The sequence below is a fragment of the Stenella coeruleoalba genome (genome assembly GCF_951394435.1).
Source record: "Stenella coeruleoalba genome assembly, chromosome: 2".
NCBI classification, from domain to species: domain Eukaryota; kingdom Metazoa; phylum Chordata; class Mammalia; order Artiodactyla; family Delphinidae; genus Stenella; species Stenella coeruleoalba.
In genome coordinates, this window is record NC_137147.1 from 56915630 (window position 1) to 56932759 (window position 17130).

Genomic DNA, 17130 nt, shown 5'->3' on the forward strand with positions numbered 1-17130 from the left:
GTATGCTTTTATCTATAAATGAGGTTGATGCGTAATATTATCCTAGAATCATGAACAGGGCAAAGCTGTTGACCAGAGCATAAATCCCTTATCCTCCCCATTGTGGGCCGATGAAATTACTTTCACAACATAGTTTGTAAATTTGATAAGAGTTTAAGACACCTCTGAATCCACTGTATCACTAAAGTCTTCTGTGGCTCCTATTCACTACCTTGTTCTACTCAGTAGCAACCATATATGACTAAGATTTAATTTGGAAAATAGGCTTGAAACTCTCTTTTTTCTCTGAAAGAGTTTTAGAAATTTCAAGACTTGGCAATGCTAATCTATTATATAACCTAAATAATGTGTTCTAAATGTACCAAGAAACTTTTAGGCTCGAGTATGTATTGTGGTTGAGATCACTACCATTTAGTGAGTGCATAAGAAATGCCAGGCATTACTAAGCACTTTATATGCATTATGATTTCATTTTTACAATGACTTATGAGGTAGGCATTATCACCATTTTACACATGACAAACATTAAGGTCAGGAATTCAAGCAATTTCCTCAGGGTCATAAGAGAATTTACTTGTCATGGAAGGATTAAAATCTTGGAATTTGGAAAATAGAAACTGACCTATTTTACAGAGCTAACGTTTAAAGTATATAGAATGTCTAGTACCTACAGGAAAGTAAGGGGTAGGGGTAGATGCTCATCTTTGACAACGGGTTAAATAATCCATAGCCTAAGTGAAAAGCTGAGTATGACAACAGCAAACTACTATATGCTAATATACACGCATCGCAGTCTACATCCCCATACATTTAGTGATGAGAGGAATATTAGAAACCATTTACTCTAATCTCTTCCTTTTAAAGATGAGAAAATTAAAACTCAGCCAAGTAGAACCTTGCCCAGCATCGGTCACATGGTTAGCTAGGTCAGTTTTGTTTTTTCCTACCAGCCCAAGCTTATTTTTAAAAAAAATTTCTCTCATTTCCATACATGAGCAAAAATCAAATTATCTTCAAGAATTCATCTGGATATATAAAATCTGATTTTACCTTATTTCAGAAAAGCTGAAAGGCAAAATATATATATTTGTATATATATATATACATATATATATATATATATATATATACACGTATACACATGTATATTTCAAAGCCATGATTTTACATCATTTCCTAGGAGTAACAATAGTCTATCATGAGTAAAATTATATGGAGAGGTAAAAATGTATATTTCCAACTGAAAATTGGACAAGATGTGACTATAAATCAATGAGGCTGAACTTTAGAAAAACATACCAGAAATTCTTTAGTCAGATGCAAATTCTCCACAAATATCCTTACCCAGAGATTATATATTTAACTCCACTGATACTTTCACTGCTCAAAATACTTATAAACTTTCTCTTTGGAACTGTCTTAAGAACCAGTGTATATGAGACAACACACACACACACATAACTCAATCACTCAAAAAATCAGTCTCATTATTTTATAGTTACATCCTATTTTTGACCAAAAATGGCAATACCCATCTTGATCACCCACCTTATTCACAAGACTTGGCTCCAAATGGCTTTTGCTTGTTTCCAAAATTCAAATTCACCCTCAAAAGACGAAGATTTGCCACCACTGAGGATATTCAAAATAGTATGACGAAGGTTCTAAAGATAATTCCAAAAATGCTTTGAGCAATGGCAGCATTATTGGGATAATAGTATAGCCTCCCAATGTGACTTCCTTGAAGGAAAGAACACTCATGTGGATGTGTAAGTTCTGGTATGTTTTTGAATTTTTAAGATAAATCAATCTTGTTCTCTGATAGTCACATCTCTTAGATGAGGGGGAAAAAGTAAGTAAGCATAATATTAAATATAAATTTGAACTCTCTGAAAATAACAGCATTCAAAATATTTCTCCACATGTATTCACCTTTCACAAGCCTTACATTATATACTTTAAAAAGTGGAGTACTTTAATTACAACACAGAGTAGCACTGCTGATTGAAAAAAATCAGTAGTAGATTATCAAGTCCTACACTAAGAGGCACAGCAAGTACAAAAATTTGCTTAATTTTTCTTACCTGTAAACAAGGGTGTCATCATAAGTACCATTGTACTGGATTTGAAACATACGTATTCCCGGGATATTTCTTTGAAAATTAAATTTAAGCAGTGCCGTAGATGATGTTGCTTCTGCCACCACAATTTTATCTTGACTGATTTTAGTATCACCATTACTAGTGCTTGCATTAGAACCTGACTTAGTAGAAGTTGAGATATCTGAAGAACCAGGATCAGGCTCATGGATATGGTTCGTACTGTTTAGTAAGTGAGGGAGCTTAATTATATGAAGATCCACCATTTGTGTTGCTTCCCCAGCAGGATTGGAAGCAATGCAGGTAAAAGCTCCTGTATCCTTAATAGTTGTTATAAGAATGTCAAGTGTTCCATTATCATACACCAGAGATCTTGTTGCATTTGAAATAAGCTTCCCTTCAGGAGAAATCCAGTGAATTGCAGGTTCGGGGTCTCCCCTGGCTTTGCACCTCAGGGTTGCCCTCTGACCCTCCAGGACTCTCATCTCATGTGTATGACGAGTAATGAGAGGAGGCTCACACAAAAACTCTTCCTCAGGAATTGACCAAAAATAGCGGCCAGTTAAAAGTGCTGGGGAAGCACAGGTCTCCAGGTCATCTTCTCTGGACAGACGCCTCAACCACAGCAATTCACAGTTGCAATGCAAAGGGTTTCCACCAAAACTTAATGCAAAAGTAGATGGGCTTATGATTCCTGAGGTTGCTAGGACCTGAGCTCGCTGAAAGAGAGGGTCAGGTGGTAGCTTCTGTAATTTATTTGATGTTACATCTAGCCGAGTCATCTTGTGCAAGTGGGAGAAAGTCCCCTTAGGAATGTTATCAATCATATTGTGATCCAAACTGAGGGTGTGCAAGCTAACCATCTTCTCAACAGCATCCCATGGTATTGTTTCTAAATTATTATAGGACAGATCCAGCTCCTCGAGGGCAAAGACATCATCAAATGCTGTAGAAGAAATTAAAGTCAGCTGATTGTTGTTCAGTATCAAATGATGGAGATTGGAAAGCCCACTGAACATATCATTTGTAATTTTAGTCAATCTGTTGCTATTCAAATGCAATGCCCTCAGATTCCGTAAGTCAGCAAAAGCATGAGGTGTAATAAAACTTATTGTATTCCTGGATAGAGTCAGGTCCACCAAGCTGGTCATATTGGCAAAATCTTTCCTTTTAATATTTGTAACAAAATTGTCTGCCAAACGCAGTTCCACAGTTCTTCTGTCAATGTTTGGTGGCACAAACAAAAGCCCTTTCTTGGCACAAAGGGTTGCAAGATTAGGAGACAAAATCTGACAGACACAACGCTTTGGACAGATCTGAGCTTTCACTGCTATGCCAATGAAAAACAGATAAAAAAGAAATTTTTCCATTGTAGATCAGTTTTAAGAGCCTGTAAGAGAAGACACAAAATATAGTGTTAGCATCCAGTCATTTGAGTGAAGTTCATATTCCTACTAAAATAATCTTTTTTATGCAAATTAGAATATAGAACCAATTTATTCACTTGCTTATTTAACCAAATATAAAATATTAACTCTGTATTGTCTGTGTAGTAGACCCTAGGATAAAAAAAATATACCATTCATGACCTCATGAGATTTAAAATCAACTGGTGAAAACAAAGAAGTCAACAGATTATTATAATTCTGTCAATTAAGTGCTATTTTTGAAATATGTCCAGGGCACTCCCTGGGTTCACAAAAAAGAGACATTCAGCCCAGACTGGAGGGTGGGAGCTCAGGAAAATTTCCACTAAACCTCCAAAAGACCTCTTGTAAATTCAAAAGCTTAGACATATTTAGAGATTTGCAAGTATTTCAATTTACTAGTCTGAGCATAAACAAAAAGAGACAATATTTGTATTTGTTAACCTTGTGGCAAGATACTTGAAAGTAATTAATTGTTAATTAAATTTTATTCATCTTTACGAACTATCTTGAAAATAGTACAACCTCCACATCCTAGCTGCAAATACAGGATCCTGTTCTCAAATATAAAAAAGGCTGAAAATTTACCACAAATGCTCTGAGCTCCTTAACTATTAGAATGTTTCATGTGATATAATGTGGATTTTTGAAGATAATTTATGGAAAGCAGTCATCAAAATACTTGACAGTGAGTCCAAGATGTCATATTCCATTTTCCTTTTCTGAAAAAAACTTAGTGCACTTGTATTTATTCAAATTTATTTTTAAAAAACTTGACAGTTTCATTTCTATCTTGATCTTAAGTATTTGCTCTTGAAAATAATCATCAAAAATAACAATACTGGGCTTCCCTGGTGGCGCAGTGGTTGAGAGTCCGCCTGCCGATACAGGGGACACAGGTTTGCGCCCTGGTCCGGGAGGATCCCACATGCCGCGGAGCGGCTGGGCCCGTTGAGCCACGGCCGCTGAGCTTGCGCGTCTGGAGCCTGTGCTCCACAACGGGAGAGGCCACAACGGTGAGAGGCCCGCGTACAGAAAAATAAATAAATAAATAACAATACTAACACATACATGATTAAAATTCTCAAAAAGTACGTGTAATTTTAAACACCAAAAGGGAAAACAGCTGCAGAAAATCACTTAAATGTTTAATTGATGAAAATATGAAATACATAATTATTCTAGAAATGATGCACCTAGTTTTCTAAATAAAACCTATTCTTATAGGTTTGATTTATTTTATGCCTATTTTATGTCATATTAAATGTGGTTGTAATGAATATGAACTGTCATTCTCAGCAAATGAAATAGTCTTACTCTTCTGTTCATGACAGAATAACTAGTACTTAGCCTTTCAGTAATAAGCAAAATTTAAAAAAACAAACAAAAAAAAGAAACTGTACAAAAATATGTAAAATGTCTGTTTCAGACATTGGAGAAAAGGAAGCAGAGAACTGTGTTCCTTGAAAAAGTGAATTAAAAAAAATGAACCCTATCATTGATCCCTAGAGTCACTTTCCAAACCACATCACAAGGAGGGAAAACAAGGCAAAGCATGAAGAGTCTTATTCAATTGAAGAGAACTGAGATTGGAGTGCAGATTCTCAGGTGGCTTGACTTTATGGGGCAAAGTACCAGAAATGAGAGAGTTATCAAAAGAACACCAGTAATCTCTGTACATAGAGACAGAACAATAGATACTAAGTATACTGAAACACTGATGGGGAAAAAAGTGAACAAAAACTCAGTGACTTGTGGAAAAATATTAAAAAGTCAAACATACATATAATTGGAGTATTAGAAGAAAGCTGTAATGTAGAAATATATCTGAAGAAATAAAGGCAACTTCTTTTTTTCAAATTTGTGATAAAAAACAACCCGAAAAATCCAAGCTGAAAACAAGAAAAACCCACAAAGACACAACATAATCAAATTGCAGATAACCAAAGAAAGAGGAAAAACAATCTTAAGAGCAGTCCCTAAAATAGGACACATTACAAAAAGATATGGTGAACAAAATAAAAATAAAAATAATGTCTGACTCCTCACTGATTTCTCTTTGGGAACAAAGCAAGATGGAAGACAATGAGAAATCTCTTTAAAGAGCTTCCAGAAAAAGAAAGGCCTGCCAAACTGGGTGGGGGTTTATATATTCATAAATTATGAAAGTAAAATAAAAACGTTTTGAGAGAAACAAACTGAAATTTTCATTACCAGAAGAACTTGAATCTTTATAGATGCATAAAAAGCAACAGAAATGGTATATCTGTGGGTAGGTATAAAATATTTCATTGTGTTTTAATATGTTTATAAATAGTACTCTGGTGTGGATATAAACAGTTACAAAAAACATTCACACCCTAACAATTAAATATGCTGGATAAGCTACAAGTTATATATTTTTAAAAATAACAACATCATAATGCTGAAAATACAAATAAACTTAATGGAACTATATTCCACATAATGACAGTCCTCGATGAAAGAGAGGATATACAGAGGTGTCCCCCTTCTTCCCCCATCAACAGAAAAGTAAATAGAAGAACCCACCTGGCATAAATTGGGGTGAGGAGAAACCAGCCTAACTTTTAATAAACTTTTTAAAAAATATCTTATTGTTTTAGGGCAGTATTAGGTTTACAACAAAATTGAGAGGAAGGTACAGAGATTTCCCATATACCAACTACTCCCACACATGCAGAGCCTCCTCTATCATCTACACCCCTTACCAAAGTGGTACATTTGTTACAGCAGATGAATCTACTTTGGCGCATCATAATCACCTAACGTTCATAGCTTACATTAGGGTTCACTCTTGGTATTATACATTATATATGTCATTATATATGTCAATATATAATGACATATATTCACCATTTTGGAATCATACAGAGTATTTTCACTGCCCTAAAAATCCTCTGTGCTCTGCCTATTCATCTCTCCTCAGCCCTTCCCTGGCAATCACTGATCTTTTTACTGTCTCCATAGTTCTGTTTTTTCAAGAATGTCATAGAGCTGGAATCATACAGTATGTAGCTTTTTCAGATTGACTTCTTCCGTTTAATATGTTTTTAAGGTTCCTCCATGTCTTTTCAAGGCTTTGCAGCTCATTTCTTTTTAGCACAGAATAATGTTCCATTGTCTGGGTATACCACAGTTTATCTACTCACCTACTGAAGGACATCTTCGTTGTTCCCAAGTTTTGGCAATTATGAAAAAAGCTGCAATACACATCCATGTACAGGCTTTCGTGTGGACATGTATTTTTTACTCCTTTGGGTAAATACCAAGGAATGCAATTGCTGGATTGTATGGTAAAACATGTTTAGTTTTCTAAAAAACCATCAGAGTGGCTGCACCAGGAATGTGTGAGAGTTCCTGTTGTACCACTTCTTCTTCAGCACTTGGTGTCAGTGTTACAGATTTTGGTCATTCTAATAGATGTGTAGTAACATTTCATTGTTTTAATTTGCATTTCCCTGGCGACATATGATGTGGGATATCTCTTCATATTTTATTTGCCATCTGCATATCTTTTTTTGGTGAGGTGTCTGTGAAGGTCTTTGACCCATTTTTAATCATTTTTTAAATTACTGAGTTTTAAGAGTTCTTTGTATATTTTGGATAACAATCCTTTATCAGATTTGTCTTTTGCAAATCTGTTGTATGTAAAAAAGCACCACCACATCTGAAGTCATCTAGGTTTTCTCTTATGTCATCTTCTAGGAATTTTACAGTATTGTATTATTGTGATTCAGTTCACCACAGTTTCAAATGCTTTGAGAGCATGGTTGGGAGTTTCCTATTCAGTAAGACATGGATTTTAGCACTAGAGTGGTTTTGGAGCTTTATAACTCTGTTTCCAGCTTTTTTCTGGTTGCCAAGGAGAACTCCTTGATCTTTAATTTCACCTCTGGATTTCTTTGCTTTGCACTCTAACTGAGCTATCCTACAAGCTTTTCTCATCTCTTCAGTGCCATGCCAGGCATTCTGTGTTTGAAAGTCAGAAATACCTCTATAGGAGGAAAGTGACTGAACTATCCTTTCTCTCTCTTCCCTCCCCTTCTCCCTCACCCTCTCCTCTCTCTCATAGCTAAAACCCCTGAGTGACTTTTCCTTTCTGTTCTTTTGCTTCTTATTCATTCTTCCAAACTTGAAAGTCTACATTGCCTGGAGGATTCATTTCAATTTTCCTTTCCTTCCTTAATTCTTCCTCATTTTTTTCCTTATCTGAAAATGCAAAGTACCTAGGAAATTGTCTCATAAAAATAGAGGGCAGAATGGTGGTTACCAGGGGCTGAGGGGTGGAGGAAGTGGGGAGATGTTGTTTGAGGGTACAAACCTGCAACTAGTAGATAAATAAGTCCTGGAGATCTAATGCACAATGTAGTGATTACAGACAACCATACTGTACTATAAACAACAAAGTTGCTAAGAGACTTGATCTTAATTATTCCCACTGCAAAAAAGAAATGAGAAGTACGTGACACGATAGGAGTGTTAGCTAATGCTACAGTGGCAATCATATTGCTATATCTAAATGTATCAAGTCAACACATTTTTACACTTTAAACTTACAGTGTTATATGACAATTATATCTCAATTAAAAACATTTTGGGGCTTCCCTGGTGGTGCAGTAGTTGGGAGTCCTCCTGCCGATGCAGGGCACATGGGTTCGTGCCCCGATCCGGGAGGATCCCACATGCCGCGGAGCAGCTGGGCCCGTGAGCCATGGCCGCTGAGCCTGCGCGTCTGGAGCCTGTGCTTCGCAACGGGAGAGGCCACAACACTGAGAGGCCCGCGTACCGCAAAAAAAAAGAAAAAAAAAAAAAAATTGAAGTCCTAGCCTCAAATACTCGTGAATGTGAGCCTATTTGTTAGGTTTTTTGCAGATTATCAAGTTAAAGTGAGGTGATTCATGTAGACCCTAACCCAATATGATTGTGTCCTTATAAACAGAGAAAATTTGGACACAAAGATAGACATGCACAGAAGGAAGACAATGTGAAGCACAGTAAGAACATCATCTACAATCCAAACAACTCTGAAGCCTGCTAGAATCTAAGAGAAAGGAATAGAACAGATTTTCCCTCACAGCCTTTAAAAGGAACCAAGCATGACAGACACCTTGATTTCAGACTTCTAGCTTCCACAATTGTGGGACAGTAAATTTCTGTTAAAGTTTGTGGTACTTTGTTATGGCAGCCCTAGCAAACTAATACAACATTCAAAACCATTTCCTGTAACAGAAGAATTTTGGATATAAAACAATACATACTGTAAACTTCCAAGTACACCTGACCCTTGAAACAACACAGGGGTTAAGGGCACTGACCCTTTGCATAGTCAAAAATTTGTGTATAACTTATACTTGGCCTTCTGTATCTGCAGTTCCTCTACATCTGTGGTTCTGCATCCTCGGATTCAACCAACTGTGAACTGTGTAGTACTGTAGTAAGTATTTATTGAAAAAAAAACTGTGTATAAGTGGACCCGCACAGTTCAAACACTTGTTGTTCAAGGGTCAACTGTATACATGTATTTAGAACAGGCAAAGCTAATGCATAGTGATAGAAATCAAATCTACTGATTGTGGTTGCCTGGTTGGAGGATGGTAGATTGACTGGGGAAGAGTACAAAAAGATTGGGGGGGCGGGTCATGGAAATATTCTATATCTTATTTGTAATAGTAGTATACATTCATCAGAATTCATTGGCTATACACTTGAAATTCGTGCATTTTATTTATGGCAAGGTTTCCACAACAGAGTTGGTTAAGCTTAAAAGAGGAAATATGGGTTTTCTATTATATTTCCAAACATTGGTTTCAAAGGAAGAAGAATTTATAAAATGACAAGTTATTGGTAGTTAATCAGAACTTAGTCATAAATATTTTAGAAATACATATCTTCTTAGCTCTATCATATATCTTCAAAGATGTGTTTCCGTTCCAAGCCAAATTATGCACCCTATTTCATAATCTGATTTACTCCCTCAGGTAACATACACACTGCCTGATGTAATATCATCTCACTGCTGATAAGGTGATTTACTAAGTAGCAATAGGTTTAGAATAAAATGTGCACCACTTTCTTAACTCTGTGTTTATTTTTTAGGTGAGACCTGTAAGTAATAACAGAATCATATGAATTGTGATCCATGAGCATTCCCATGTTATCTTAGGACAAGGTGGAAATTTCAAAGTTTGTAAAAAATAGGAGATAGGAATCACATAAAGAAGCAGAGTTTCACTTCCTACAAGTTCAAAAACTAATTCTTGACATATTTTTTAAATTAATATAATCCCACTTGAAGAAAATGAATGTGACTGGAAGAGTGGAGTATTTGTCAGTTTTGCTGGAATTCATAATTTAAACATTTATAAAGACCATTGGATGGACCTAGAGACTGTCATACAGATTGAAGTAAGTCAGAAAGAGAAAAACAAATATCGTATATTAATGCATATATGTGGAATCTAGAAAAATGGTACAGATGAACCAGTTTGCAAGGCAGAAATAGAGACACAGATGTAGAGAACTAACATATGGACACCAAGGGAGGAAAGGGGGGGATGGGATGATTGGGAGATTGGAATTGACATATATACATTAATATGTATAAAACAGATAACTAATAAGAACCTGCTGTATAAAAAATTAAATTAAATTAAAAAAAACATAAGGACCATCAAACACAGTATCCTCATTTTTCTTTTGTGTATATATATATATACATATACACACACATATGTATACATATTCCTTTTTAGATTCTTTTCCATTATAGGTTATTACAAGATATTGAGTATAGACACTATCCTCATTCTTATCTAGTTAAGTGAAACTCTTTCAAAACATTATTCGTCTGTTGCTTTATCTAAATAGTTAAATGCAAACAACAAAGATCCCTTTTTAATAATAATATTTGAGGGGGGCTGTAACTCAGTAAATAGTCATACAGTTACAGCTCTTTAGATAATATTTACACACCTCTATATTATATGTTCTCTCAATCTAGTTCCTCTCAGACACAAAGTGACACATTTACAAAGTGTCTATCACACACAAACTGGAAAATCATTTTCCAGTACTGCATCCTTCCTTCAGCCCATGGCTATTACATAACATATGCTCAAGAGAATCAGTATTTATTTGGCAACAATAACAGGATATAAAAGCAAATTTAGATCTTACATCCAACTGAGAATATAATCTATTCTCTGCAGAAACCAGTATGGTACCAATTTATATGTTGAGTTAAAGGAAAGCTATCTGGCTCCTCAGGAGCTGCCTTGCCATCTTTCAGCAGAGCTCTACCAATTCAATTAGTGCCCCTCTGCCCAGGCTAATGCCTGGGAACAGATGCTGATGCCTGCTGACACTGATGAGTTGTTTTAGGATGTGTCAAAATGGTTACATTATGGCAAATGATATTTCACAATGTAGTTTAGATAATGAAACACATTTGGTACTCATTTCAAATATTTTAGGTTTTCCCCCTAATTTTTATTCTAGAAGGACTATAAATGATAATATTATAATTCCATTCTCTGCTAAAACATGTACTGAAGATGTTGCAATTGAACCTGTTAAATTCAGGCCTAAAAATATGACAAATATAACCTAGAACAATAATCCTTTGGTCTTTGATTATAATATTTGCTAGAAAAATTCCTAAGCACATTGAACATAATAAATTTTTAAGATTCACTCACACATCCATTCGCTCATTTTTTTTTCATTTTTTAAATTAAGTTCAGCAAGATTTATTTAGCTTCTGTACCATCTACAAGGTGCTTTGCTAGAATCTAACAAGCTTAGAAGGCTGGGATCTGATTAGATAAACACATTCACAATTAGTATAATAAAAGGCAGACTGTAAAATATTTTTATTTACCATACATTTTGATATTTATATTTACACAATTCAAATGGGTCTGTGAGTTAAAAAAGCATCCTATAATTTTTGTTCTCAACATGTATATGTATACATATATGTATTTTTAACTCATCACGGCATATGTGTATATAAACACTTATTATTTACAGTAATGGACAAGAGGCCAGTTACTTAGACAAACCAAATTAAAAAAAAATAATAGTTACCATTCACAGAGCACAGGTAAACATGAAGGAAGTAATGGTCTTTTTATTTTATAGATGAGGAAACAAGATTGAGATGCTAATAAATGATAATTAAACCAGATTACTAAATGGAATGTTTGCCATGCTCTATTTATCTAGTAGATGTGCAAATATTTCATCACTTCTCTGCTTTTAAAATTAAGGTGAATGCTACATAGAGAAATGTTTTATTTCTTTTATAAAATTTTTTAATATTAATTTTGTTAGCTTACATTAGAAAGCTAAAATGGACTTGTTATGCAATGTACTTATCATACCAAATCTCATTTAATCCTTGCACAACTCCATATAAAGCAGTTACCTTTATTCCCATTTTATATGATGAAATAAAATTTAAGAAACTTAAGTAATCCCCTCAAGGTCATATAGAAAATAAACAAAAAGGTAGCTTTAAGATGGACATACATTTACTTCCAAAACCCATACTCCTTCTAGGATAAAATGATGTTTATTTATATTACTTATATTGTGTTTTCCAGATTATGCAGCACTTGGACATAAAGGGTTATTAATTCCAACAGTGATTCCTAAAGTTCTTCAAGCGACTTACTCACTTTTTTTCCTGGTCTCTTTCATAATCAAATTACATTTAAAAGGTGCTGGCAGATTACTACGGTGGAGACTTAAGAGCATATTGGATGACAACCCAAATGACACATTTAACCATTCATTTTTCTTTGGTGCGTTCAGATATGACTGAAGTTACCCAAATACTTAAGTCCATAATGCTAAGTATTCTTTTAAGAATATAAATTCTACATCAGAAAGGAGAGTGACTTCTGTGTATAATGAGGTCTCAGTATTCTCCCAGTGAAGTGGGTTGAGTTGTCCCTTTTCTTGCCCATTTAGGAGTCTGCCTGCAGAGACTCTATAATGTCACTGACTGTCCATGAATCCTGAGAGTAAATACTACCAGTAACTCTGAAGGAGAATGTATTCTCCCTTGCAGACAAGCCTGGGGAGAGAAAGCAGCCTAGAACAGGCCAGTGCTAAGAGGCTGTGAAGGTTTACAAAAATGCCAGAACAGCAGTAGTTTAGAGTTGAGTAAGTTGGCATAGGTGACAAGTGGTTTCCTAAAATGAACTGATTGTAAGCATTCCTTATGGATGTTCAGATATAACTGGGAAGTATTTGGGAAGGGGAAGGGGGGATGTGTGTATAAAAATGCAAAATAATTTATATTTAAAACTTGCACTAATTAAGACAGTAGTGCCTATAAGGGACAGGTACAGGTATAATTTATCTGGGAAGTGGATAGTTATTTGTTTCACAGAAAATGTGATAATCTACTTTGTGTGTGAACGGTGAGTACCCCAAGGCATGGATTTTAAAGGGGCAATGAAACAAAGGATATATACCCAGGAGTGGTATTGCTGGGTCATATGGTAGCTCTATTTTCAGTTTTTTGAGAAACCTCCATACTATTATCCACAGTGGCTACACCAATTTACATTCCCACCAACAGTGTAAGAGGGTTCTCTTTTCTCCACAACCTCACCAACATTTGTTATTTGTGTTCTTTTTGGTGATCGTCATACTGACCAGTGTGAGGTGATATCTCACTGCCGTTTTGATTTGCATTTCTCTGATCATTAATGATGCTGAGCATCTTTCCATGTGCCTGTTGGCCATCTGTATGTCCTTCTTGGAAAAATGTCTATTCAGGTCTTCTGCCCATTTTTAATAGGGTTGGTTGTTTTTTTGATGTTGAGTTGTATGAGCTGTTTATATATTTTGGGTATTAAACTCTTATCAGTCATTTCACTTGCAAATTATTTTCTCCCATTCAGTAGGTTGCCTTTTTGTTTTGTAGATAGTTTCCTTTGCTGTGCAAAAGCTTTTAAGTTTAATTAGGAAAACACTAATTCGAAAAGATACATGCACCCCCAATGTTCATAGCAGCATTATTTACAATTGCCAAGATATGGAAGCAACCTAAGTGTCCATCAAAAGACGAATGGATAAAGAAGATGTGAGATATATATATATATATACACACACACACACACACACACACACACACACACACACAATAGAATACTACTCAGACATACAAAAGAATGAAATTTTGCAATTTGCAACAACAAAGATGGACTTGGGGTGGGTATTATGCTAAGTGCAATAAGTCAGACAGAGAAAGACAAATACTGCATGATATCACTTATATGTGGAATCTAAAAATAAAACAAACTAGTGAATGTAACAATAAAGAAGTAGACTGACAGGTAGAGAGAACACACTAGTGGTTACCAGTAGGGAGAGGGGAGGGGCAATAGAAGGCTATGGGATTAAGAGGTACAAACTATCAATATTATGTATAAAATAAATAAGCTACAAGGATGTGTTATACAGCACAGGGAATATAGACAGTATTTTGGAGTAACTAAAAATGGAATATAAACTTTAAAATTGTGAATCACTATGTTGTACACCTGTAACTTATGTAATATTGTACATGAACTATACTTCAATTTAAAAAATAGAAAAAATAACAAGGGATATCCAAATTCCATGTTTGACAAAATAAAAGTTCTCTGTGTGGAACAGAAGAGAGGAGAGATGACTGATGGAAGCACACAAAAGGAGAAGAGTATGTAAAACGGTGAAAGGCATGTGGCTTTCAGATAAGGAAGTTCTCAGATAAAGAGTATCTTGTTAGCTGGGGTATCACATTGCTGCTCTCTATCAACTTCAAAGCTGAAGAAGTGTGCTTCCCCCCGTATCAATGCCTTGTGGAAAACATCAGGGTAAAAATGTTCCACATCTGACTTGGTACTGAATGATGAGAAAACTGAATCTCAGTGAAGGTCTGAAAACATTACTCTTTGAAGACTCCAATCTGAATTTAATATGCTCGTTTCTCTTTCTGTTGCATCTTATTGCAGGTAATCAGGTTTCAATGGACACAGGGGAGAAAGGTCTAGGATATAGAATATTATCACAAATGTGAAATGCAATGAAATCAACTATCCTGTCATTGCAGAGTTGTAGATGACCTCTGTTTTCTTCCAATTTCCAAGAATACGGCAGCTCCCTTCTCAGAATTCACCTTGCTTTTATGACAACTTGAAAGAACATCAAGAGGGTTATAATACAAATTCGAATGCCATTTGTGCTTCAAATCTAGTAAATGATTTAGTGCTTTATCTATTCTTCTTTGGAATTCTGAAAGGTGACTCTCTGAGTCTTTGAGATGTCATGCTATCCATTATGTTTCAGTTTGCCGATGGTGTTTAACATTTCATGTAACTAGTCTCTGTGGTTATATTGGTGCTATTGTGCTGTTGCCATAGCAATTAAAGAGGCACAGTTGTGGAGCAATGCAGACAGAACGATCAGCACAGAGATGCTGTTTGACACAATTCAGGCCTCTAGAAATCTGGATAATTCTTCAGGAAAAAAATATGGTTTAGACTTTGTCTTGATATTATTGTGGGCATTGAGGCAGCCAAGTTATCACCAATGGAAAATCTAGTTGAAAAGCTGAAAAAAATGGGAGAGGAAAGAAAGGCATACACATACAGAGGAAGGAATGCATTTACTGAGGGTTTATATACTAAATATGTGTGTGGGTGGAAACTTCCGGCAGTACTCCTACAGAAATGTTTTGACAAACTGACACCATATGGAAGCTTTCATGTCTCTAAAAGCATTATGTGTTTTCTCACTCTCTCTCTCTCCTCCCCTTTTCTCATTCTTTCTTCTCTATTCCTCCCTCCCTCCCTCCCATCTCTCTCAAACACACCCACCCTACTCAGTCTTTTTGGATTCTCCTATTTTTTGTATTAACATTGTTTGGCCCTTTACAACATAATGATCATTTCAATTTGATGTTATGCATATTTTAAACAGTAATATAATAATATTACTACATAAAAAGTCCATGCCCAGTTACATTAAAAAAATTATAAATATAGCAGATAACTGAGTAAAGGATACAAAGAGATGATTCACAGAAGCCTGGACCTTTCCTGCTGTCTTTCTATATTGAACTGCCAACGTGTCCTTAATCTTTAAAAAATCTCAAAATTGACATGTCTACAACTGAACTCCTAATTTTCTCTCTCAAATCTGCTTTGCTCCTACTATAGTACTTTGCATTGGCATCCCATCTCACTTGGAGAAAATGCTCAGGTTTTTATACTGGACACCAATTCCTACATGGTGTGGTTACTACTGCTTCTCTGATTTCAGAACTACTATGGCCCTTGTTCACTTAACTCTTACCAGATTGGCCACTTTGCTCTTTCTTAAACCCACTGGCCAAACTTTTGCTCAAGACTTTTCATTCTCTTTCCCTTTTTTCTGGATCTCACCATCTATCTTTAAGAGTATGTGTAGTTTCAACCATCAATTCCTTCCAGTCTTAAATGTCACCTTCAGAGTGGGACCATCCTATTTAAATTATAAGCCCTCTTTCTTAAATCCCTACTTTATTTTCCTCCATAACAATGACCATCATCTCACTATCTATACATTTTGCTTATCTTTGTCTATTTTGTGACTCACCAAATAAAATGCAAGTTCTATGAGGGCAGAGATTTTTCTCTTTGGTTCACCATTGTATCCTCAACACCTAGGGGAAGGGTTGGCATAAAATGGGCTCTCAATAAATATTGGGTGAAGGAATAATTTGGAAATCCAACTATTTAGCAAGTGTCTGAGAAAATTTTCAAAGTTTTTAGTAATTGAAATGTGAACAAAAATACTGTTTTGTAAAACAATTATGGTTTTTTAAATTATAATATCAGTGCTGGTGAGTATACAATGAAGAGATATTCTCACACATTGCTAGAGGCGGTAGACATTTAGAATTTTATGCCGTCTAAAATGAAAAAGGTCCTGGAGGCTAGGGAAATAGATAAAATATAGAATGGAAGAATAAGGGAAAAGTCCAGTATTGGCAGGCTTTGACAAGGGAGAGAACTGATTAATTCAGCAGCCTTGAATTATGAGGGAAATGATGAATTAGGAGCATTATAGGATGTTTTATTGTATTGGGGGCCATGCAGTCTCCTCTAATACTCCCAAAGAAAATCTTAAGTAAAATTTGCATGATTTGTAAATGCTCCTGCATTTGGGGCTTGTGTTACCTATGCTACCCTTGATAGCCCATGCCTGAAGACAAGTGTAAGAATCAAATTTATTCACCTAACGTATATGTAAACTATTTAACAAAACCACTGGCTTATGATAGCTGTTTCATGAGTAGAAGCAGCAGCAGCAGTCATCATGGCAGCAGCATAGCAAGCGATAACAACAATAATAATATTGAAAAGCCTATCATCAACTTTATGGCAAATTATAATACATCAGTTACTTTTTAATCAAGCCATTAAATGTTTATTTTAAGAATCACAAAGAAGTAGAATTTAGACAGGTGTGTAGAGAAAAAACAGGATAAGCAATCATATATATATATACACACACACACACATATATATATACATCCAAGT

The 17130-nt window shown here is 35.4% G+C and overlaps 1 protein-coding gene across 6 annotated transcripts in view; it reads right to left on the reverse strand.

The window, feature by feature from the left end:
- The window catches only part of LRFN5 (leucine rich repeat and fibronectin type III domain containing 5), a gene marked incomplete at its 3' end in the record, with an annotated part of 254541 nt that overhangs the window by 12491 nt on the left and 224920 nt on the right, over window positions 1–17130 (reverse strand). For all 6 annotated transcript variants that reach the window (XM_079914201.1, XM_079914199.1, XM_079914197.1 and 3 more), the window contains one exon: window positions 2085–3489. In XM_079914201.1, the coding sequence (XP_079770327.1) occupies window positions 2085–3469 (1385 nt within the window). In that variant the 5' untranslated portion in view covers window positions 3470–3489. The remainder of the gene's footprint in view (window positions 1–2084; window positions 3490–17130) is intronic.